The 26,277-nt window shown below is 39.7% G+C and overlaps 1 protein-coding gene across 2 annotated transcripts in view; it reads left to right on the top strand.

The window, feature by feature from the left end:
* Positions 1-26,277, top strand: part of XKR4 (XK related 4) — a 469,594-nt gene that overhangs the window by 286,686 nt on the left and 156,631 nt on the right. For both annotated transcript variants that reach the window (XR_003515741.2, XM_027570591.2), the window contains exon 2: positions 2,428-2,627. Coding sequence is in view for 1 of the 2 variants with exons in the window: in XM_027570591.2 (XP_027426392.1) it covers positions 2,428-2,627 (200 nt within the window). In the remaining variant the exon portion in view is untranslated. The remainder of the gene's footprint in view (positions 1-2,427; positions 2,628-26,277) is intronic.

Below are 26,277 nucleotides of genomic sequence, written 5' to 3' on the forward strand. Positions count from 1 at the left end.
GGGGACTTCACCAAGACAAAAAGCTTTTGCACAATGAAGGAAACCATCAACAAAACTAAAAGTCAACCTATGGAATGGGAGAAGACATTTGTAAATGACATATCTGATTAAGTGTTAGTATCCAAAATATATAAAGAACTTATAAAAGTCAACACCCAAACCCCAAAAAATCCAATTTAAAAATGGGCAGAAGGCATGAATAGACATTTTTCCAAAGAAGACAAAGAGATGGCCAACAGACACATGAAATGATTCTCAACATCACTCATCATCAGGGAAATGCAAATCAAAACTATAAACTCACGGAGAATGGCTAAAATCAGCAACACAAGAAACAACAGGTATTGGCAAGAATGCAGAGAAAGGGGAACCTCTTGCACTGTTGGTGGGAATGCAAACTGGTGTAGCCACTCTGGAAAACAGGATGGCAGTTCCTCAAAAAGTTAAAAATAGAACTACCCTACGATCCAGCAACTGCACTACTAGATATTTACTCAAGAATACAGAAATACTAATCCAAAGGCATACATGTACCCCAATATTTATAACAGCACTATCTACACTAGCTAAATTATGGAAACAGCTTAAGTGTCCATTCCTGATGAATGGATAAAGAAGATGTGATATGTATATCATTTGCATGTGTGTGTGTGTATATATATATATATATATGAATATTATTCAGCCATAAAAAAGAATGAAATCTTGCCATTTGCAACAACATGGATGGAGCTAGAGAGTATTATGCTAAGCAAAATAAGTCAATCAGAGAAAGACAGAAACCACATGATTTCACTCATATGTGGAATTTAAGAAACAAAACAAATGAGCAAAGGGAAAAAAAGAGAGAGAAGCAAACCAAGAAATGGACTCTTAACTATAGAGAACAAACTGATGGTTACCATGGGGGGAGGTAGGTGGGGAGATGGGCTAAATAGGTGATGGGGATTAAGGAGTACCCTTGTCGTGATGAGCACTGGGTGTTGTATGGAATTGTTGAATCACTGTGTGTACACCTAAAACTAATATACTGTATAACTAACACTCTATGTTAACTAACTGGAATTTAAATAAAAAATTTTAAAAAGTTTTAAAGGGTGATAGACTCAGAATATCACCATTTCACAACCCCTAATGAATGAATGGATCTAGGAATTGATCATTAGTGGATGATGGCTTCATAAAGGAAAACATTAGGGTCTCCTCAATGAGGTAGTCAACATCACCTGCTAAAAATGATCAAACTTGAATCTGATCAACAGTAACTACCCAACTGAAGAAAACACAAAGGACAAATATGTTAGCCATACCACATGTGTACAATCATCAAAACCAAGACAGTGAAAAATAGGCAGGAAATTTAAAAAAAAAAAACGGAAGAAGAATTGTGGTTTAAAAGAGACATAAGATATATATCAAGTAATCATCACATATAGGTCTTGTTGGGATTGTATTTCAAACAAACTCTAAGGAAAATATGATCATCAGGAAAATCTGAAAACTGAGTATTTTTGATAATATTAAATTATCTTTATTTGTAATGTAGTAATGGTATTGCATTTATGTTTATCAATTATATTTAATAAAATACTTACAGATGAAATAACATGATGATTGGGATTTGCTTCAAGATTATCTGGTGGCAGAGAGTAAGTGAAGGTATAAATAAAAAATTATGTATTTTGCATACATGTATCAATAATTACTTAATCTGGGTGAAACATATAATGGACTCAATACACTATTTTTTTCTCCTTTTGTATATATTTGAAATTTTCAATAATAAAACATTTATTTTAGAAGACATCAGGAGGGTTTGAAAGCATATGCATTCTAATACCTCAGACTTGCATGGCGCCCTAGGAGAAATCCATCTCCTGAGTACCACTGAGCACATAAAGAAACTAGCCAGGAAGGGTGTGTGTAGATTGTCAAAGTGGCAAATCCCTTCTACACCTGTTTCCAACACATTTCATATTTCAAGTCAGTGGATTGCCTCTAATGAGGCCAAAGATTGCAGGGACCTCTCAAAGCGAAGATTTAAGAATAAGGGTACTTGGGGTGCCTGGGTGGCTCAGTCGTTAAGCGTCTGCCTTCAGCTCAGGTCATGATCCCGGGGTCCTTGGATCGAGCCCCGAATTGGGCTCCCTGCTCGGTGGAAGCCTGCTTCTCCCTCTCCCACTCCCCTTTCTTATGTTCCCTCTTTCACTGTGTCTCTCTCTGTCAAATAAATAAATAAAATCTAAAAAAAAAAAAAAAAGAATAAGGGTACTTGTTAAGCAGTTATCTTTGGGCCTTAAATTAATAAGCCACTAAAGTAACTGTTTCTTGTGGGCTTTTGTAGCTTGCAGAAAAGAAAAGCAGCCTTGGTGTTTGAATTATAAATGATCACTCATTTCTTTCTTATTCTCCATGTTTTCTTTCTAGATATTTCCACACAATATACTTAGGTATTCGAAGTCGACAGAGTGGGGAGAATGACAGATGGAGGTTTTACTGGAAAATGGTGTATGAGTATGCAGATGTGAGTATGCTGCATTTGCTAGCCACCTTTCTGGAAAGTGCTCCACAGCTGGTCCTGCAGCTCTGCATTATCGTACAGACTCATAGCTTACAGGCCCTCCAAGGTAAGGGCTTGTCATTTGGTTTCTGACTTTGGGGAAAGATTGGCTACTTTTGTCACAATCCAAAAAACTGTTCTAATACCCTTTATTGGCAGAGGCCGTGGTTCTCCCTGTTAGATGTCTGCTATTTTACACAAGAATTTTTGAATGATGTGTATTTTGTTCTTCACAATTACTTGTGATGGCTAATTTACAGAAAGACAATTCTTTTTTTTGCCTTCAAGCTGCCCTCTGAGTAGGAAAAACATTTCTATGATTTTATGTTTGGTCAGAATGAAAATAGAGGCAACTGGGTTTTTCTGGCTTGTGTGATAGAGTAATTTCCAAAACCTTGGAAAAAAAAAAAGGCCTAGCTCTCTCTCTTTCTAATAATATTTATACACATATTTGAATATGAGGGTAATCTCTATCATTTCCTTTTGACATTAAGAAACAAAACGAGATTAAAAGGAAATAGTAGATTGCTATAATATTGTTTTCAAAGTCATAGGAGAAAAAATGTTGTCAATATTTAACAATACATTGTTTATATACTACTAAGTTTTATAAAACAAATATTATCAGATTAATATTTTTGTGTTTTGCTGTCTTGTTTGATAACCTCATCAGTAAGACTGTCACTTATCTGCACTGATGTTTCCTTAGGCTCTGCTATTCAAATCTTTTCTAGCAGCAAGAAGATCAGACAGACCAGTGGGTGCATAGGTGAATAAATGGGTGGGTAGATGGATAGCCATTTTGTAAATAAGCAGTTTCCTGGCAATTTGTCTATCTTATAACTAAATAGATTTTGTGAATCAGTTAACATAACATGCTCATTTTGTTTCCATCTCATTAGAGCCTTTGCTGTGACTTCCTCTATGTACACGCATGTTAGTGTCCTGTTCTGGTCCATGCTCTAACTTGAGATTTGATCCGGTTGGTCTGAGGAATTTCTACAGTGTCCTTGTAACATTTTATAGCAAGGAGTACATTAGCTTAGACTGAGCACTTTACTTGGCGAGGTGTGGGGTGCATATTAGAGGAGAAGAAAGATGGAGCGCGTCCTGGTAGCCAGGGACCCATTTATTTGTGAATGTCTGGCCAACACTGGCTCCACACTAGAATAGCTTTGGTCTAAGAAGTTTGAGAAAAGGGTCAAAGAGATCTGTGGGCTGTGATTCTCAAATGCTAGAAAGCAAATTGGAAGAAAGAGAAAGTCGTGTTTTAGCACAGAAACAGACAAGAAAAGCCTAGAGAAAATAAGATGTATAAATTAGCTGTGAACAACTGCCTTTAGTGGTGAAAGACCACAGGCTGCAGAGGGAGGATCTGGATTTGGTCACTCACTTCCTTGCTGTGAGACCTTGTGCAGGTCACTTAATGTCTCTGGGCCCCCCCTTCTCAAATGTAAAGGTGACCAATGAAACTAGGTTAATTTCAAGCTCCTTGGAGCTCTGTTCCATCTTTGCATCAATAAATGCCCAGTATCCTTACAGGGCCAGGGATATGCATTAGGAAATGGTCTGTAAATGAGGACATAAATTTAGAGGCAACATCAAACTAAATCTCTATCAAAGAATCTGGTACATATCTCCAGAACAACTTGCAACCTAATTACACAAGAAGAGGGGTGCCTGGGTGGCTCAGTCAGTTAAGCGTCTGCCTTCAGCTCAGGTCATGATCTCAGGGTCCTGGGATCGAGCCCCACATTGGGCTCTCTGTTCAGCAGGGAGTCTGCCTCTCCCTCTCCCTCCAGCCTCCCCGCTTGTGCTCTCTCTCTCTCTCTCTGTCTCAAATAAATAAATAAAATCTTAAAAATAATAATAATAGTAGTTACACAAAAGGAAAACCCAGACACAAATGTGGACTTTGCAAGCTGCCTTCCTGTGGCCCAAGATTAATAGGTGTCCCTACTGGTTTTCTAAAAGATTTAAAAAAATCATAGAGAAGTTTTTATCCTAAAGATGGTAGAGATAGAGCAAGAAAAGAGAGAGAGGGCCTAAGAAAATGAGATCATTTTGGTTGGAGAGTTTTATGTAGTTTTATAGAAAAAAAAATAGAAAGCAATCCTTATTTTTTCTCAGATTATTCATTCTAAGCATAAGAATCAAAATTTCTGTTTCACAGAGTTGTGGCTCTTCACTGACACCTTGTGTCCCCAGCTTATCTGTTAAGCTCACATTTTTTGCATGAGGCTTACTTTGGGAGCCAGACCTCATCCTTGGCCAAGGCAAGCCATGCTGTCAGAATTGGAAAGCTGTAGGGAAAATGTGGTCTGTATCGCTCCCAAGGTGGTCAAAAGACAAGCTGATTCAAAGATCACTAGGATCAATGCAAGTCATTGAGCACAAGATGAGGAATTAGCCTTCTGGGTGGGTCTTGGTGCTGCCATTTTTTAACAAGGAAGGTGGGCAGAAAGGTATGTCAAAAGACCAAACAGTGGAAAATACATGACAGCAAACAACCACAAAACCTCCAGCAAATGAAGATGAGCCCAGGCAACACTACCTGAATCAGTTTGCATTTTGAAGAGAAACCTGTCTTCAGAGAGAGCTTCCAAATTCAACCCTCCAATAGATGATCCCACTTAAAATGAACCAGCTTATAAATTAAACTGTGTGAATAAATTACAGAAACAGAGCTTTTCTCCTCTAGGAGAAGAAAAATAAATGTGATAGAAGCTAGTCTGACATATATTTTCATATATATTTATGGTATAAGATTCTTAGGATTTATATATAAAAACACAACTTTCTGCAATGGATGCAAATAATCAATGGCATGAACCCTCTGAAGTATTTGCAAATAGCTCTGAATTAAAAACTGTAAAATGTTCTTATTTAGCAGGTAGAGTGGTCCTAAGTCTGCAAGTCATTCTTGTATATGCCTGTCTAGAATTATTAGTTTTTAAGATAAAAATAATGCCTTTTAATCCCAATTTCAGTCATCTATTACTCTCTGAAGGACACGCTTTTAAACACCAGTAAGAAAATCAAAGAAGAGATGTGACATTTTAAAACAGATGCTTAAAAATTTCATTCTCCTTATGGAAGGAAGTTGGCATCGCCTTAAAACAATGTTAGCTGTGAAAATCCTTTCTCAGCATTCCTTACTTATTGAATAATTAAGTCAGAGGTACCATATTGGACTGGAGTCTGACAGGCTCAGCGGTGAACCATGCAAGTAAGGTGTCATGGTTTCTCAGGTGGCACTATCCCAGCAAGGACAGTTTGGCTCCTGCCCTGAGACCAGGAATCAGAATAAGGCAGAAACTTGGACATGAACATCCAATCTTTTCGCTCCACATTGTTACCTTAGACCCAACTGCTGCTCTTCATTGGATCTGGAGTTTTCCTAGGAATATCTATCTCTGAAGTTAAGAAACACTCAAGAGGATGCAATTGTACATGCATATCTAAGGTGGTACAAGTGCAGAAGTTTCCAGTATACACCTCATTATGATTTTCCATTCCAATTCCATCTCCCTGCCAGAAGAGGAAGAGACAGACAGAAGAGGCAGATGCCGGGCAGCAGGTGGGCAGGGGGGGGGGGGAGTGGAGAAATGCAGGAAGGAAGGAAAGGGAGAGGGAGGGAGAGAGAGGGGGAGGGAGAAAAACTGCCTGGTAAACTAAGATGGGCAACGGTGCACCTGTTCGTCTTAATTTGAGGACACTGTTCTCGGTGTTAAAGATATTAAGATGTGGTCTGAGGCCTGTCTATCCTATTTTCAAGCAACATCTCAAACCCATCCATGGCCTTTGATTATATCTAAATGGTACGAGAAAAGGTAAATGGATAACTGTCTATGTTCTGTAGAAAGAAATTACCCTACCTGGCCTTTTGGATGTAAAATGAGCAAGCTGCTCCTAGAGAGTCTCTAAGTCACTTGAGTTTTGTGAGTGTGCTTCTCTGAAGACTCGGTTTTGGTTGTGTAGACCCAGCCTCCCAAGGTTGGAGGAGAAGATACTGATTCATGTACAAACAAGTGTCCACAGGCCTTCCCTAGCAATGCATCATTGCTCAGCACCTGGCTCCATGCTCCATGCTCCACGCTCCATGCTCTATGGAGAAGCCTGGGGAATGATGTGCAGGCACACCATGTATTCCCAGTGTGTGTGTGTGTGTGTGTGTGTGTGTGTGTGTGTGTGTGTGTGTGTGTGTGTGTGTGTGTGTGTAAGCCACAGCCCAGGCTGGTACAGCTCAGTCACCTGGCTCTGACGGCCAGGTGTGCATGCCCACCAGTGAACATGAAGGAACAGTGATTCCTCATAAGGAACCATCTAGGTAAACCAGAAAGAATCCAGGCCTTCATTAGATGCAAGTCGGGTGCCAATCTGCAAACCCAAATATTTCCACTTTTCAGCTGGCTTCAGTAATTCATTTCCAATTTCCACATTTACTTGTCATTACTAGAAAATCTCATTTTATACTCAACATGTACTTAGCTGTGACGTGCAGAGTGAGTGGCAAACAAATGCCTTCCCACGGGCCATGTGTCAGGACAGCTTTGTTGAGAAAGAAAAATACCAACACCTACTTCAATTCTGATTTCTTCAGATCCCAAACCCCACATGTTGCCCCTTTTGCCAACAGTTTATACTGAATACTTTGTGAAAAGAAGAGAGGAAAGGGGGTGGGACAGGTTTTTTAATTGTTCTCTTCCCGCCTTACCTCCTGTGAGACCACTGAGAAAGTCACAAGTGAAGGGCCTCTCCTCAAACATCCAGGACTATGCCCAGCAAACTCGGGGAACTCAGACATCCCCAAAGTGTGAAAAACACCTCATTTGCCATGACCTGATGAGGACTTTTGAGGCCTGAATCATGGGATATCCAGTCACTCAACCTCACGGTCAAGCAGGTAGAGCCCCACCCAGCTGCCTGTGCATGGTTCAGGTCAGAGAGGAAACCCAGCTGCCTCCAGGGCAAGACCTTCCTCCTCTGCCAGACACCTGTCTCTGCATGTGCCTGGCTCCACCCCTGGGTTTCTTCAAGGCAAGAGTGCCAGCCCGTGAGTGGGACTCTGTCCCACATCCCTTTAGATCTGTCTACTTTGCAGTTGTTATTTTCATTCGTTAATTAACACATTTATCAAACGTCTATTATGTGCATGATGGTGTGTGAAGCTCTGCAAAATTTGTCCTAAAAAAAGTTCATGTTTTTATTAAAAGTTCATAATGTGACATTATAAACAACGTGACAAAACATATTTAGAAACACCTAATTTATCTGGGCGTATTCTAGAATGTTCCATTTTCTAGATAGGATACTTTAAATGAGAGGAACCCTTAGAGCATATCTAGCTCACCCTCCCCCATTGAGGGGCCACCAAACCTCTGCTTGAGCCCATCGTTCATTATACAGCACTTGTGACTCAATCACAGACTCTGTTGGAAAAGGCCTTACCGGGCATCTAGCCCGTCACTCTACCTGACACATGAATCTCTGATCAGTTCTGCCTTCCCTCGCTTCAGTCAATCTCAGGGTCCACCATCTCACCAGGAAGGCGACTCATCATCATAAGTCTGATAAGCAAAAGCTCTTCTCTCCAACTTTGGGCAAGCAGTACCCCATCCTTTCTGTAGAATATTCTTCCCGATGCCCTTAGTGCAGTGAATGTTCATGCCAAGCAGGTTACTTTTAGTCCACGGGCACCAGTTTTCTCCTCTAGTTGAGCCAAACGCTTCACAAGAGTCATTTTGGGTTTCTGAAGCTATTCATTTTAACTGCCATGTTCTTGTGACCACTCAGTTTAATTAGCTAGCATATAAACTGATGAAATCTGAATGTGGAAAAAAGAGGTGTTTCTCTGAAATCGGTGCTGCTGGTTTCAGGAACAGTGGATCAGACCAGAGCAGTGCTTTCCCAATCAGGCGGCATCAAAGCATCAGGACCCCTCTCCTGTCACTCGTGGTCTGGCCCTCAGAGGTGGTTTGTGCTGCCCTGGAGGCTGCGGGTTGTGAGGACTGCACCCTGGCCCCTCTGTAGCCACCAGCCTTCCTTTGCACAGGGCTAGCCAAGACATGTATGCACCTGCCTCCAGTGTCCCCAGACCACTCTGTGGGGTTTAGTGTTGTATCTCTGAACATTAGTTCCTTTTTTTTTTTTTGGCTTTTTGTGATGATATGTCAATTAGAGTATCATCCCTCATCAGGAATGCAGAACATGTTAGATATTCCTAAAGAAGAGATTTAAATCAGGAGATCTACTCCAATGGGTGCTGGGATGCTGAGAGGACAAAAAGCAGATGTCATCAAAGTAAGAGATTCGCTATTAAAGGGAGAAGCTTCCCCCCACACACACGCTTCCCTAAGGCCAGAGGAATGAAGGAGTAAGTGCTCAGATCTCTGGGTAGGGCATAGTCTGGTGGGTGTGGGTGACAAAGGGACAGGGCATAAGGACTGCTGAGGCTGCCCCTGGGAAGCTGGCCAGCAGGTATGGAGCAAGGCCCCCCGGACGTGGTGAGGCTGTGCAGCTGCAGGCCAAGAGAAGCTGGGGACAGGAGACAGGAAGCTTTACAGGCCAGTGAGGATAGGATGCTGATCTGAGCTGGAATCCAGAAAAAAGTCTCCTCACCTCTCCTCCTACCTTCCAACATGCTGCCAGGGCTACCTCTCAGCAGAACTTAATGGGAAACCAGCTGGTCAGGCAGTCGGGGAAATCTCCGCAGTCCCAGCCCCACCTCTCAGACAAGAGGTAACCCACTCCCCATTCTGCTTTGTTACTTATGCCTGCTTCCAGCTGAGAAACGATAACAGAGCTTGTTAAAGCCAGAAAGACCACTGTATGGGACAAATGCACAGGCTTTAGATCATGGTGATTGTGTCATGTGAAAGATATACAAGCGGCCAAATTTGACAACTGATATGTCGTCCTTCAGTGTATGACCACAGAGCTCAAGTGGCCATATAGTAGTGTCCAGCAATCCTACCTGATTTCTCCTTGAAATTCACCGTCCTGCTCCCAAGCTCACTGCATTCTCAACTTTGCAACGCTCTGTATCTTGCACCCTGCGCTGCTGGCCTCACTTCTTATTTGAGTGAAAAAACAGAAGCAGTCAACCAAGCTGCTTTATTTTCCATTCTAACTGTGCATGTGCACGTCTGTGTGTTTCTGTGGTTTTTTTTCATTCAGCATTATGCACGTAGCTGTAACTCATTTTCATCACTATAAAATAATCCATTGTAAGAATAAACCTCAGTTTATTTATCCATTCTACTGTTGTTCATGGCTGCCTGGTTTGTTCTCAGTTTAAGGGTATTATGAATGATGATACTATGGATGGTTTTTATATGCCTTTACACATGTACACATATTTCTCTTGAGTTAAGACCTAAGAGTGAAATCACTGAGCCATGACGTACAGGCACGTTGAACTTTAGTGGATGATGCCAAAGTATTTTCCAAAGTGGTCGTACCAACTCACAGTCATTCCTACAGCAATGTATTTGTGTCGATTGCTCCAAATCTCCAAAATTTGGCATCATTGGTCTTAATTCGAGCCATGAGTAGGATCTCAATGTGTTTTTAATTTGCATTTCCTGATAATGATCAAGTTAAAAAGCATCCTTGATTCTTCTCTTCTTCCTCACCCTTTTTACCCAATCCATCAGCAAGTTCTATCTGCTCCAACTTCAAAATACATTTCAAAGCTGATCACATACACCACCTCCACCCCACACCCTCATCCAAGCTATAATCTAGCTAGAATTCTCCAATGAACTGCCCTCCCTGCTTCATCCTTGCCTCCACACGGTCTATTTGCCATACAGCCGCCATACTGATCTTTGTATCTTTTTATCACTTTACTCCCCTCTTTAAAATTCTGATGAGTTTTCATAGCAATTAAAACAAGTTCAACATTTTTTTAATGAGTATGAGACAAGGTGCCCTGGTTTGGTACCTCCACACCTCTCTACTCTTCCCCTACTTGCCCAAGTCTGATAGCATTGATCCACTATTTCTTAGACACGCCACGTGGGCATTTGCTGTTCCCTTGCCTTGTCGTTCCCTCAGGTCTTCATATGACTCATCCTCTTCACTCAGGACCACATTCAAGCATCACTTCTAAAACTCACATCACCTTCCCCACCAATAGACTTTCCCTATCCCTCCCTCTTCACTCTGTGTTATTTTTCGCTATAGCCAATTGAAACTTTATTCGTTCACATGAATTGTTGTTATTTTTCTTCTCTGTCATCCCAACTGGAGGGCAAGCTTCATGAGAACAAGGAATGTAGAGATGAGACTGAAGAATAGAAAGCACTCAAAAAGTATTTGACTAAAGAATTTAGTATGTAATTACCATGCTTGGGATCTATCTTATTTTTACTGGTTTCTCAATTGGACTAGGCAATATATACTGCTGGTTAAGTTTCCATGGAAAATCATAGTCTTATTTTACATGGATGAAAGACATAATATAAGCTCCCCTCAAATATTGTGTTTTTAAGACTTCTACATATTTGGAAAATTTAAAATATTACCTTTTTATTCTCTATTACATTTGCTATTCAAGATAAAATGAAAAGCACAAAAACACACAAAGAAAATAAAAACTGTCTTCCTGACAGAAACAATAAAAATCCTGCCACTGAGAAATAATTAGTGACTATATTTTATTGCTTATTATTATAGACTTCTTTCACATTTTAGTATATATTACATTAAAATAGAATTAAAATATGGATACTGTTTTATAACCTCCTTTTTTTGACAACACACCATAAACATATATCTGTAACTATGTGTATATAGTTTCTACATCGTTTCTAACAACTGCATAATTTACCAACAAGGATTATCTTTTTCTTTTCCATTAATTCCCTATTTTTAAAATTATAAGTTATCAAATTATATTAAGAACTAAATCTTTGCAGATAGTCTCAATTATTTCTCAAAGATAAATACGTAAAAGTGAAATTGCTGGATTTAAGGGCAGGGTTTGAAGGTTTTTGATACATAATGCCAAAGTGGCAATTTTAAAATACACTTCTTAAGAAGAATTCTTCAGTCTCAAGTTTCTGATCCATATCCACAGGAAGTCACTGAGGGCAATAATCATGACAATGACTGAAAAATAGGCAAATCTCTTGATATGTAGGAAAGAGCTCTTAATAGTGCCCGTTCAAATATGAAGGGCTTAATTCCAGAAAGCTCATTTCTTCCCTTGTTGCTTCATTGTATCCATGTTTATAAACTTTTTTTATTATGTTATGTTAGTCACCATACCGTACATCATTAGTTTTTGATGTTGTGATCCATATTAAATCTTTTCTACTAAGCAGCAACATTTCCTTGTTGATGAAACAAAATTTTAAGAACAGCCTCATCAGAGACTTTTGATTTGAACCAAAATTGTAAGGAAAGCTGATACAAGTTTCTCGAAACATACAAAAATCTGACCAAGGAAAACTTGTAAAGAGTTAAACAATACAAAAATGATAAAACAGCAGCTTCTACACTGGACAGTTGTGATCTCTTTTGGCTTTATGAACATACTGAATTTATGCAATAACATTTAGTGCAAAGCCCTGCCTGGTATTAAAAAAATAAATACAAGGTAACATGTCCTTCCTTCCAGGTGCTGACAAATACAGTAAAGGCTGCCAAAAACAAGGGTAAGGTTAGCAACGATGCCTGTGCTCAAAGGCTATTATACATTCCTTCCTGGCAGCACGGACCACCGCACTTGGCACATACTAGGCAGTCAATGGATATTTGTTGGATCAAAAAGAATGAATGCCTACTCTGTAGCAGAGCCCTATGCTAGGTGTGATTGATATAAAAACAAATGGCACAGCCCCAGCCCTCAAAGAATCCAGCCGACTGGAAAAGAAAGACCAAAAAGCCATTTTAACTCTATTATACTCTATGTTCTGTTTGTAGCCACATTAAGACTCTTTGGTGACACAGACTGATCTCTTACGGAGAATGATACAGGGGAAGCAGAATTGCCATGCTTGCTGTCTATATTCAGAAAAGATGTCAAGCAATGTTGGAACAATCGGGGAAGTTTTCATGAAAAGAATGGCCTCTGAGCTGGGTCACAAATGATACCTAACTTTTTTTCATATTCTATTAAAAAAAAAATAGAAACGTGAACAAAGGGGCGCCTGGGTGGCTCAGTTGGTTAAACTGCTGCCTTCAGCTCAGGTCATGATTCCAGAGTCCTGGGATCGAGCCCCGCATCAGGCTCCCTGCTCATGCAGGAAGCCTGCTTCTCCCTCTGCCTGCTGCTCCCCCTGCTTGTGCTCTCTCTCTCTCTCTCTTTCTCTGTGTCAAATAAATAAATAAAATCTTAAAAAAAAAAAAAGAAAAGAAAGAAACGTGAACAAAACCAGAAGGGGGAGGCTGGTGGTTTTTTCTATGCCCATCCAGTAATGCTAGTGATACTAGTCACCTCATAGCAGTGGGATTGTTGGTATTATTTATAGTAAAGGATTAAGATTTATTTCTCACCCTTGAAGGATCTTTCTAGTAGCAGGGTAAGTCCTTGCATACACGCTTTTAAAGAAACACAGCCTATTTTCCTCCATCTCTTACTTTTCAGCCTGTGTTTTTGCATTGTTACGTACTTGGGATTCTCAATAGATAAATCAATAAAATAGTAAACTGCCAGTCTGCTTAATCGATACACATAAGGAGTTGAGTTTTAAAGACTATCAACAACTTTGTAAGGAGAGACTTACAAAACTGACATGACCTGTGGGCCATACTGCTCCACTCTATTGAAAAGTATTGGCAGAATAAACGATGAGTGTCATGGGGGTAATGATATTATTGATCTCTTTATTTCACATTCAATAGCTTCTGAGTCACGGTACCTCCCCAAGTTATACTTAGAAGAAAAGAGAGATGCTTCATTTGCTTATCGTTGATTCAAGTGCTTGAAATCAACTCTGTATGGTAGATCAGCGCCCAGCACAGCTGTGAATAGTTTAGAATTTGAATCATTTTGAACATAATATGAAATAAGGGCCTGACTATTTTTAGGTTCTACTTAATTATCTCCAATAATCAAGCACAAATCTTGGTATTTTTCCACTCAGTCTTCCTTCTCTCTCCCTCTCTCCTTCCCTGTGAGATGTGAGTGAGTTTGTATGCATGTTTGGGCATCGGGCCCCAACGTGGGGGTATAGGTGGAGTCAACAGGTAATAATAATTGCGCGTGTATGAGAAGAGACCTGGAGAGAGGTGTAGAGTGGTTGCTACAACCCTGCTGGAACATAAAGGCATACATAAATAAAGGGCTGTCTTCAGCGAATAGCATCCCCAAACACTGGCTATTCCTTTGCCTTTTTCATGGCTTTGTTTTGCCAACCTCCAACCTCCCCAAATTTCAGTAGCATTTCAGTACTTCACACCTTTAAGGAACAGAAGCCCACATTTATTTTCCATTTCCCTGACCTTTAGTCCAAACTCAGAGCAGGTATTTACTTTGACTGACTATTGACATACTATAATTATTATTTCTAAACACTAAAAATAACTACTGTTGAATAGTCAAAATACTCCCTGATCAGGGACAAGGCAAGGTCAACTTAACACAAAATTCACAAGTGCCTTACTATGGTATTTCCCCAAATAGCTTTTTTTTCCCCCTAGGAAGCCACAGACAGTTTAAGGATCAGGATTTTATGACTCCATTCTGATTGGGTGGGTGGATGAGGGAAGCTCCCACAACCACTTGAATAGTTTTCCTGATGAAACCTGCTCTTCGTCGACAAACTTTTGCCATGCCAAAGTGTGCATTCCAGTCTAGAAATGAATTTTGCATTTATTCGGCAGATTGGAATTAAACTGAATCTTAAAGCATTCCTTAGACATGTGTTAATATTTTCTTGATGACACAGCAGGATAAAGAACTACGATCATTTCCTGTTGATTGATGCAAGGAAGGCTTTTTTTAAAAAATGCCCCATTTGTGCATAGGACTGTGTATGTATGAGAGATCCAGAGCCCTGTATGCTGTCAAAGCCAGATGCAAGCAGGAGGAAAAAGAAGCAACTGATTCAATTGGTATGTAAACGGTCCTCCGTATAAAACCATGGGGAGACTCACTCCTCAAAGTGCACAATGAGCCACTGATTGCAGAAGGATAGGGACTGCAGAGCACTGCCTGCCTGAGGTTTGGTCAGCACTTTCATTGTAATCCTAAATTTCCAAGCTTTCCATTCAGCTGTAGGAAAAGTCTGAGAGTCTGGGAGACGAACGAGACTCCAAAACTCCAAAACTTTTGAACCATCCATAATATTATCAATTCAAACTCTTGGACAGTTCTATGGGGCTCCAGTTCTCAGTGTGGAGTTGGGACATGGGAGTTTCCAGTGTGCAGGCTTTAGCAAAAGCCAGAACTTCCAGATTCTTGTTAAGTAAAACTCTAAGTTAAAATTCAAACATAAGAAATGTAAAACATAGCTCCTATGATGTAAATAGGGCACATATTTCTGACCTAGGCTTTAGGAATAAATGACTGAGTCAATAAAAGCACAGACTGTAAAAAAATTAGCATAGAAAAGTAAAGCAGCTACAAAAACCATTTGAAGTAAATTGCATTTTTAAATGATTTTATTTTTATTTATTTGAGAGAGAGAGAGAGAGCATGACTGGGAGGAGGAACAGAGGGAGAGGGAGAGAATCTCAAGCGGATTCTACACTGAGCCTGAACTGGGACTTGATCTCATGAACCCAAGATTGTGACCTGAGCTGAAATCAAGAGTTGGCTGCTCGACTGAGCCACCCAGGCACCCCTGAAGTAAATTGCATTTTGAAATGTTTTGTGAACACAGGAGACATTAATTTCAAATTCAAGGATGCTAGGGAATTTCATGAAAGAGGGAGTATTGGATCTCAAAGAATAAGTGAAATGAGGGGCTGCTAGATGCCTCACTCAATTAAGCATCCGACTCTTGATTTTCAGCTCAGGTTGGGATCTCAGGGTTGTGAGATTGAGCCCCACACTGGGCATGGAACATGCTTAAGATTCTCTCTCTCCCTCTCCCTCTACCCCTAACCCCCTACTCTCTCTTTCTTGCTCTCTCTCAAAAAAAAAAAAAAGGTGAAATTATTTTGAACCCTTGGGAGGCAGATCTGCTGGGCCCTGAAGTGGAAGTCAGACCATGAGTCATATGTATCATCAATCACAGTGCCAACTCCAGGCTTCGGGAAATAGGAGGGGAATAACATGAACTTGATCCTGAAGCTCGAGGGTCCTGAAAACCACTCTTTGTTCCTAAGGTCCAGCAATACATCTCTCAACAACAGGTTGCAGTGTCTTAATTAGGACCTAAGGGAATCTTCATTAATAGTACATTTATTTACTCAATAAACATTTGTTGAGTGCCCATCCATGACAGGCACAGATCTGGATAACTAGGAAAATGAAGATGACTAAAACCATTTACCCTTGAAGAGTTTCCAGGCTACTAATGATGAGCAACATATGAACAACTAAGTGTAAAGTTTGTGTTAGGTACCGTGATGGAAGCCGACCCAGAGGAAAGTGGACACCCAAAGAAGGGCGTGACCCACTCTACCTGGAAAGGATGGGAAAGGTTTTATACACACTTAGCTTGAGCCAAGTTGATAGTTGAGGCAGTAAAAACAGAAGAGATCATCTAGGGAGAGATCAGTGGAGGAGGAAAAGGCCAAGAAGAGAATCCTGGGGTTATCACCTAATAAGAGTCTAGAATGGAAGAAGAGCCAGTGAAGCAGAAAGACATAAGAGAAGCGGGAAGATCAGAAAAGCACAGTGATATGGTAGGCAAGGCAGTTGTTTCAAAAGAAATGCCCATGAGGGACCAGTCAAGTTGAGAACTGAACAACATAGTGTTAGATTTGACACCTGTGACATCACTTATGACACAGTCCAGAATGTAACAGTGCAAAGCTTAGGAAAGAAGAATGTGAATTAGGGGCACCTGGGTGTCTCAGTCAGTTAAGAATCTGCCTTTGGCTCAGGTTATGATCCAAAGGTCCTGGAATCGAGTCCCGCATCAGACTCCCTGCTCAGCGGGGAGTCTGCTTCTCCCTCACCATTTACCTTTCCCCCCCTGCTCGTGCTTTCTCTCTCTCACTCTTGCTCTCAAATAAATAATAAATAAAATCTTAAAAAAAAGAAGAATGTGAATTAGAAGAAAAGAAATAGTAGTAGCAAAGGGAGAATTTCTAGACTAGGAAGGGAAGAATAAAATGAATAAAAAGTGGCTAAGAGCACAAGTTTCAGGATAGAGACATAAACATAAGACTGTGTTGAAGGAACCATTAAAAAATAGGCTTGAGAAGAAGAACCAAAGCAAGATCTTCCTTGAATCCTGTTGCTGCTCCCCTATCCTGGTAGTTAACAGAGTTTACTGAGTCAACATAGGTGACACCACCAGTAACAGGTAGAGCTGAACCAGAGCCCAGGGTTCCAGGCTCTATCCCAGCAATAAAGGGCCTCAACATGGAGAAATTCCATCAAGAGTGATCTTTTATGTTTTCACTCACTTTGTAGCCCTATGTGTGTCACTGAACCACACTAAGCATTAGCTTCTCTGACTGGAAAAGAATTTAATGATCTAAATTGCAATGTTGTGTTAGAATCAAATAAAAAATGTAAAGAACCTCAACTTCCTACCTGGAGCAACGAAGGTGATCAGCTGTCCACCTGTGCCATCCTCTCACTTCCTTCTTTCCCGTCTCAAATGGAGGAGGGGAAGAATACCCTCACCCTGTTTCTAAATTTGCTATAAAGTGAGGTTTCATAACTCACATTTTATTTCTCTTTTAAGTGGATGTAGACCAATTTGAACTCATTTTACCTAACCTCGAAGCTAAATATTGACTTTCTCTCCCTCCCTGCCCCCCACCCAGAGATCTCCTCCTGGCCTTAAGTATACATGCCCTCCAGAGCCAAAGCTGATTGCATTTGTTGTGTTCTTGTCTCTTGAACTCAAAGTTGTCCCAGAGAGGTTGAGACCTCAGGAGTCTTCCAACAAATGCCACTTAGGCTTTGACCTATCCACTGACCTATATTTTTAGCATGAAGTACTTTTAGCCTTGATTTTTTGAAAGAATACATATTGGGGGGGGAATGTTGTGCAGTGTCTTTAAATTTTCTAAGTGCATCTTCTTCACCCCATTAGACATCAGAAATAATCTTTTTCCCACAAGCTCATTAGCATTCATATGCTAAGTGTTGATCTGGACATTTTCAGATATTTTCTTCAGTCCTAGGAAAGTATAGGATTTCTAAAATTGGTGGTCCTATTTTCGTTTTTAAATAGATTTTATTTTTTAGAGGAGTTTTATGTTCACAGAAAAAATGAAAGGAAGGTATAGATTTTCCCATATATCCACAGTCCCCACAGATGCATAGGCTCCTCTGTTTATCAATGTCCCCCACCAGAATGGTATATTTGTTACAAAGGACGAACTGATATTGTCGCATCGTTATCACTCAAAGTCCCTAGTATACATTAGGGTTCACTCTTGCTATTGTACATGTAATGTTTGGACAAATGTGTAATGACATGTATCCATCATGACAAACTCATACAGAGTATTTTCAGTGCTCTAAAAATCTTATGTGCTCCCCGTGTTCATCCTTCCCTCCTCCCAGGCCCTGGCAAATACTGATCTTTTTACTGTCCCCCTAGTTTTGTCTTTTCCATGTCATATAGTTGGAATCATAAGTCTGTATCCTTTTCAGGCTGGCTTCTTTCACTTAGTAATGTGTATTTAAGGTTTCTCAATACATTTTCATGACTTGATAGATTATTTCTTTTTGCACTGGGTAATATGCTATGCCTAAATTACCGCATAGTTTTTTGTTTGTTTGTTTGTTTGTTTGTTTTATCCAGTCACCTACTGAAGGACACCTTTGTTGCTTTCAAATTTGGGCAATTACAAGTAAAGCTGCTATAAACATCCCTGTGCAGGTTTTTATGTGGACATATGTTTTCAATTCCTTTTGGTAAATACCAAGGAGTGCAGTTGCTAGATTATAGTTTAGTTTTATAAGAAACCACTAGACTGTCTTCCAAGGTGGTTGTACCATTTTGCATTACCATCAGCAATGAATGAGAGTTCCTGTTTCTCCACATCCTCACCAGCATTCGATGTTGTCAGTGTTCTTGATTTTGGCCATTCTAAAACCATGTAGTGGTATATATATTCTTGCTGTTTTAATTGGCATTTTCCTGATGACGTATAATGTGTAGCATCTTTTCATATGCTTATTGCCATCTGTATTTCCTCTTTGGTGAGGTATTTGTTAAGGTCTTTGGATCATTTTTCACTTGGGTTGTTGTATTTTCTTATTGTTGAGTTTTAAGAGTCCTTTGTATATTTTCCTTTATCAGATCTGTCTTTTGCAATTATTTTCTTTCAGTTTGTGGTTTGTTATTTTGTTCACTTGATGGTGTTTTTTGCAGAAGTTTTTCATTTTAATGAAGTCCAGCTTACCCATTCTTTCTTTCATGGATCATGCCTTTGATATTGCATCTAAAGACTCATCACCATACCCAAGGTCATCTAAATTTTCTTCTATGTTACCTTCCAGGAATTTTATAGTTTCACATTTTAATTTAGGTCTGCAATCCATTTTGAGTTAATTTTTGTGAAGGTTACAAAGTCTGTGTTTACATTCATTATTTTGCATGTGGATGCCTGGTTGTTTGAAGATATTCTGTTGGAAAGACTATCTTTTATCTGCCTTTTCTTCTTTGTCAAAGATCAGTTGACTGTATTTACGTGGGTAAATTTCGGGACTCTATTCTGTTCTCTTAATCTATTTGTCAATCTTTTACCAATACCACACACTTTGATAGCCATAGCTTTATAGTAAGTGTTGAAGTTGGGGAGTGTTAGTCCACCAACTTTGTTCTTCTCCTCCAGCATTATATTGGCTACTCTGGGTCTTTTGCCTGATATATAAACCTTAGAATTGTTTATGAATCATCACAAAATTAATTACTGGGATTTTGATTGGGATTACATTGAATTTACAGATCAGGTTGGGAAGAACTGACATCTTGACAATATTGATATTCCCATCCATGAATATGGAATATCTCTCCATTTTTTTTAAAGTTCTTTGATTTTTTTTCATCAGAGTTTTGTAGTTTTCCTCAAATAGATCTTGTACATATTTGTTAGACTTATACCTAAGTATTTCGTTTTGGTGAATGCAAATATAAATGGTATTGTGTTTTTAATTTCAAATTTCACTTATTCCTTATTGACAGGTAGGAGAACAATTGACTATGTTAACCTGGTATCTTGCAACCTTTCTATAATCTCTTAGTTCAAGGAGTATTTTTGTTGATTCTTTCAGATTTTCTATAATCATTTCATATGTGAACAAAGATAGTTTTTTTTTAAAAGATTTTATTTATTTGACAGAGAGAGACACAGCAAGAGAGGGAACACAAGCAGGGGGAGTGAGAGAGGGAGAAGCACACTTCCTGCTGGGTAGGGAGCCCGATGTGGGGCTTGATCCCAGGACACTGGAGCCATGACCTGAGCCAAAGGCAGAAGCTTAATGACTGAGCCACCCAGGTGCCCCAAGATAGTTTTATTTCTTCTTTCCCAATTTGTACACTTTTTTACTTCCTTTCTTGCCATATCTTCTTGATGTTAGAGGCAGTCCAGGTTCAGTGAAAAGCATTAGTCTAATAAGTGAATCATCACAAGTGATTATATTTCTTTCCATTTCCTCATTTCCCACCCTTCTCTTTCTCTCTCTCTCTCCCTCTCCCCACCCAGACATACATGCATGTGCACATGTGCGCGCACACACACACACACACACACACACAAACACACAGAGAAAGAGAAACACAAATGTACCTGTGATTACAGGCACAGACTGTCAAACTATAACACAGTATTTGAAAGTCACAATGCCTAATGGCAATGACACTTGTCCCCCACCTCTACCACCACCCAGGGAATGAGAGAGAAATGCATGCTGCCTGCTCAAGGAGCATAATGGCCAGAAAATTCAGTTTCAAAAGACTGCTGTGAATCTTGCCTCATGACCTAATAACTTTGAGCTGTGGCTCATTTCTTCACCTCTCTGCATTCATTTCTTTATCAGAAGAGTGGGAAAGTATGCCTTACCTCATAGGGCAGACATCTGTGAGAATTTGCTGAGACAAGGTGAAGGACAAATGCCCAGTATCATACCTGGTATATGGCAGGTACTCAAGAGGTGTCCTCTTCCATGGGGAATACTTAACTCTGATGTGCCAATACAAACAAAAAGCAGACCATGTATAACCAAAGTATCAACCTTACCAGCTAGGCTGCACTCCCAAATAACTCAGGGAATTAGTTAGGAATACATCACTGTTTTTCCCTCAAGGAAGGAAGGAAGGAAAAGAGGTGGGGAGGAAGGAAGGGAGGAAAACTCAACAATGTGAAAATTCAAAAGTCAAAAGAGAACCACCAGAACTTCATGAGTTTATTGTGCCTGCATGCCCTGGTTTGCCTTAATTCTCCACTTAACTGAGGTTTGCCGGTACGTGCTGCACCTGTACCTCGTGGATCGGGGAAAGGGGAGATGAAAAGTATGAAACAGTAATCTGACGTTATCAGACCCTAGAAAGGCACTTCTGGAAACACTAATTAGATTATTTTCAGCCTTTTTTTTTTTAATTTAGTGAGTTCTAAGAGAAGATCACACCTCTCCTAACACTTAGAGAGAGAATTTGTGAGCGAGACTATATGTGAGTAATACCTATTTGATGCTCGAAGCAACATGTTGCTATGGTACCAATCAGATTTTGTCTTCATCTGGGAATAGGAATTAAAACTGACAACGTTTGAGTATAACTGTTTCTGTTTGTCCCCATAAGCAGTGTTAGTGCTTGGATAGAGAAGAGGTCTAGTTTTGTTGTTGCTGTTGTTGTTTTCTGGTTTTGAAACAATAGTACATTAGAAGGAGTAGGATGTGAAATAGTGCAATGAGTTTAGAGAAACAAAGACTCCCCCAAAGGAGCTCATTAGTCTCATACATTTACATTTTCAAAGGATGTGGAAATGCCAAAAAGCGAGTTCTTAATGGTCAAAAGCAGCAATGTCATCTCAGAGCCAAAGAGAGTGAATCAGTGACTAATGGGGTGCAAGTGCAAGATTGATCTGGAAGCCTAATTGGCTATTTTTATGGCTTTAAAATTCTGATCTTATATTAGAGCTATAAAATATCCATTGTGCTTCGGGGAACATCTGTGCATTTGGCTCTCATAATAAAAGAAATATTGCAAATCAAGGGAGGTAGCCTGCTATGGAGAAAAACAAGAGAATGATTAACTTGAAATTCGGGGAAGTGTTTACCTGTGGGAATGAGGTAGAGAGGGAATGGGGCTTCATAGCCATTGATAATGTTCAATTTCTTAAGTTGAAAGGCATTTTAGTATTTCTCTTGGAACTCCACATGGACAGTGCATATATTCACAACAAAAATTTACTTATAGAGGTAGAGGGAATAGAATATGACAAGTCAATGGATGGTGGGCAGTGGATTTGAGTCTTGACTCTACTACTGAGTAGCTGAGTGATTGGCATATCACCATGGCTGGGGCTCAGTTTTCTCATCTGTGAAATAAGGCATGCGAAATGGTTACTACACTCCCCTCCAGCTTGAAAACTGTTCAATTCAATGTTTATCACATGGAATACAATACTATTAATTTTGTTGGGGAATATTACTTTCATCATACAAAACCAACAAAATCCTACAGTTACCATTCAATCGTCCACCTCAATTTAATTAGCAAAGGAGGATAAGGGGCCGGTCAGGACTAACGAGAATGCATTCTGGCTCGGTTGACACTGGAGCCGGTGAGCCCTTTTAAGTAATCCTGCTAATTGTTGAGCAGAATTTGGGAGCTTCTTTACAAGGCACGATATTAAGGAGTCAGTGACAGGGCTTACAACGTGGGAGTCAGAGGTCCTGTCTGACACTGACACTCCACACTTCTCTGTCAGCTCACCTTGTCAGCTTCTCTGAACGTAAGATAGCAAGATATTGAGCTCAAGAGGTATCTAATTATTTTATGGTCTTCAAATGCTGTCGGGTGCTTCAGATTTTCCAAATTACTAAAATTACCAAAAAGTAACTACGCTTTTCAGGATGGGACTAATCACCATCCCAAAAGGGTTTCAAGGAAATTCTCCCTTTTGGTTTGCAAAATTAAGAGTGCAAACATCTGCTTTCATCATTCTTCCCACAAGTATTTATAGGGCACCTACTGTAGGCCAAGTCCTGTGTTGTTGATCCCTACTTAATTTCAAAGCACAAATAGGGATGTGATTATTACACAGGTGCCCTAGGGCATTGTAGCAAATTTCCCAGGCACTGGTATACTCATTTGGATATGTGTGTGTCAAATGAGAGTAGATAGATTTGGGCTGCTGCCTTCCACTTCTGGTTTTGTTTCAGGCTCCAGTGTCAACCGAGCCAGAATGCATTCTCGTTAGTCCTGACCAGCCCCTTATCCTCCATCCTGAGAACAGTGCTGCCCAAACATCCTGTGGTTGTTCCCCAGGCAGAACCCCATGAGAGGCTATGGAAGAACCCATCACCTGGGTTCTGAGGTTGAATATCGACTTCTGAAAACTGGGGCAAAGTCTTAACCTCTCAGAGGCTCCATTTATTCACTCTGAAATAGGGACCTACCTAAAGTGTCACAATGAACATTGCGAACATGAAATGTGGCATCACACATGTAAAGCACTGAGCTCAAGACCTGGCACTTAATTTTGCCTCAAAAAAATTACATATGCTTCCCCTTACTGTTCTCACATAATTAAATACACAATCATGCTTCAAAGAGAACGCTTCTACCTTCAGAAGAATTGCCTGCTGCCTTCCTGCTCTGTTGGTTACGATGAGAGCCTGGCTGAGGGAATCGGGCAGCATCCTGTTCTCTCAAATATGTCCGGGCATCCTTGAGGAATAATCAAATTTAAGCACACACTTATGTTAAGGGGGCAATGCTAGACACCAAATGTGCTGTGGCATCTTGGGAAGCAAAATCCAAAGACTGGTATCATCAAGAGGCTACTTGAAGGTGATTTGGCCACTTTCTTTACCTCGACCCCCTTCAATAAGAGTTTAGCATAAGATTGATTAAGAAAAGCTTGCACAATGTCTGTGATAACATGTAAAAGAGTACAAACCATTCCTATAATAAAATTATCAAGAAAAGGCAAGTTCCTTGTAAATGTTGAAAGAGAAAGGAGATCCTCAGGAAATTAAATCTGAGTGCGGGGGCCTTCTTCCACTTAAGCAAACATCCAGGCAGTAACAGAAATGTACAATTTATGTGAACTTTCAGGGGCTGTATTTTTCTCATTTCAATCATTCCCACTTATTTGTGGTGTTTCCAGTTTTTTCAAGGAACTACTCAGTGATTTCTTGTGGATTATTGGGTGGGGTTTAAACCCATATGCACACAGAGAAACTGAAGTTGGTCCACTAAGTCAGCAAAAGAAGAGCTCTGGTCTCTAACCACCACCCATGTGCTACCAGGACTTCCCTCTCTTGATTTCACAATGCATCTTTGCTATCATTAGCAGCAGCTCTGGGCTTAGTGCCAACCAGTTATTCACATAGTAGGCCCTCCACAAACTACTACAGAGGGAGGTGATTAATGCATCCAACGAAAGACTCAAACTACACCATCTCTAAATCTAAGATTCCACATAAGTACAAATCATGCTTATTTCCAACAGAAAATGTTTTATGGATACTCTGTTCATCTTTTTTGGTGGATCTTATGTGAAGGTAGCAATTATCCTTTAAAATCATTTCATATTTAAAAATAAATTAAATGATCTGATGTACTGAACATCAAATGCATATAGTACATATAGTTAACAATGAAGCCAGATATGAGAAATTTATTAGACAAGTTGAGAAAAAGTGATTATTTTCTTTTTAAGAAGAAAAAAATTAAAATTACTCTGAATATGATATATTTCAGATCTCAGCTTTCTTGTTTTATTATTTATCGCTGATTCCAAATTGTCTTCCTTTGCATCTTCTCCTTACCTGAGAAATATTTTATTTTTGTTGGTAAGGCAAAAGAAAATAATTCAGAATCAATAATAAGATGTCTTAATTTCTAAATATGATTTCCTTGTGGATATCTAATAGATTTCCAAATTAAGTAGACATTCCAGTGATAAACATTTAAATGACATCTTTTCATCAAAGCATTTCTACCTCTATCACATCTCTTCCACTTTCCACAGTTAAAATCTCTATTCTTATTCCCATTTTCCAAGTAGGAAGCTGAGATCCAGGAGGTTAAACAGCAGGAATAAGAGGAAAAGTCAAGTCAGGGTCAGAAAGACACCAGTATCTTATCTTCCAGTTATGTTATGATTTTATGATAAAGCTCCTCAAAAACATTTAAATATTATGCAAATTCTGAAGACTACTATTAAGGAAACAGTTATTCTTTCAATTTTTGTAACATTATACTTGGAGATACCTTTGCCCACTTTTCTCATCCTAAATGGCCAAGAACAGCATTTATTATTTGCCTGCTGCTGAGGTTTGAAATTTTAGCAGAAGAACTCAAAGTATGCCATGTATTTAACTCTATTCCAATAGGAATATGCCGTAATGAATGGATGTGGTCATTGACCTGGAACAAGATCACTTTGAACATGACACTATTACACAAAGTGGTAGCGTTTATTTTCAGATAACCACTTTTTAAAAGCAGTTGTGAATATATATTCCAAAGAATAAAAATGCCAGCTACTAGGTTTTGAGAAGCAGAATAAAATATGATACTGAGTTATTGAGGGGTGATATATTTTGGCTGATATGGCTGAGGCGGTTTGTTTTAGAGTTTATAGCAATAAAGGTAATCAGGTGATTCTTAATGTTGCCAAGAGTACTGCAGAGGAGCCATTAAAGGAAGGAGAGAGGGAGGGCATTTGGAAGGTCAGAACTTCGATTCTGGAAGGTTTCAATTAGGTATTGATTCCATTGACACTTACAGCATCCTAAAGGTGGAAAATTCATTTGTAAAAGATCGTTTTGTTACAGAAATTTGGCTGACTGCCCAACTCGTACTGAACCTTATGAGCTTGTATTCTGGAGGGAAGTTTCATTTATTACCACAGGCTATTTTTTAGCATCTCTCTTTATCACTCAGGATTTTAGGCACTGGGTCTTGTTAATTTGCAAAATATTCCAGTGGGGAGTCTGAGTTGTGGGGAGAGAGAGGTGTGGATGCACACACCACAGACCAGGGCATGGGTGGGGTGAGTAAATGAATGTGTCGATGCTCCAAACCAAACAGACTCCCACCCAGCCTTTGCCCTACCTCATCAAACTCTCACCTACAGAGAGTTCTGTTCATATACTTGAAGCCCCAGGCACATATTTGATCCTCAGTGCACACAGCAAAGAGCCATGGGACCTGTTTAAGTGCCTGAAGAGGGAAGGAGAAGGAGAGTAAGTCACTTAATCAGAGTAAAGGGAGCCACTGAGACACTCAGCTTAGGCTTTGAAAGAGCAGAAATTTGCGGTCTGGGTTTTTATTTTCTGGTCCGACTAAGTTATATTTTAGGTGAATTGGTAATTTGGCATTTGCTAAGATGGTAAGTATTAAATAGTTAACATTTCTGAAATGACTCTTATCTTCCTAATAATTAGAACA

Source organism: Zalophus californianus, chromosome 4, assembly GCF_009762305.2.
Source record: "Zalophus californianus isolate mZalCal1 chromosome 4, mZalCal1.pri.v2, whole genome shotgun sequence".
Classification (NCBI taxonomy): Eukaryota; Metazoa; Chordata; class Mammalia; order Carnivora; family Otariidae; genus Zalophus; species Zalophus californianus.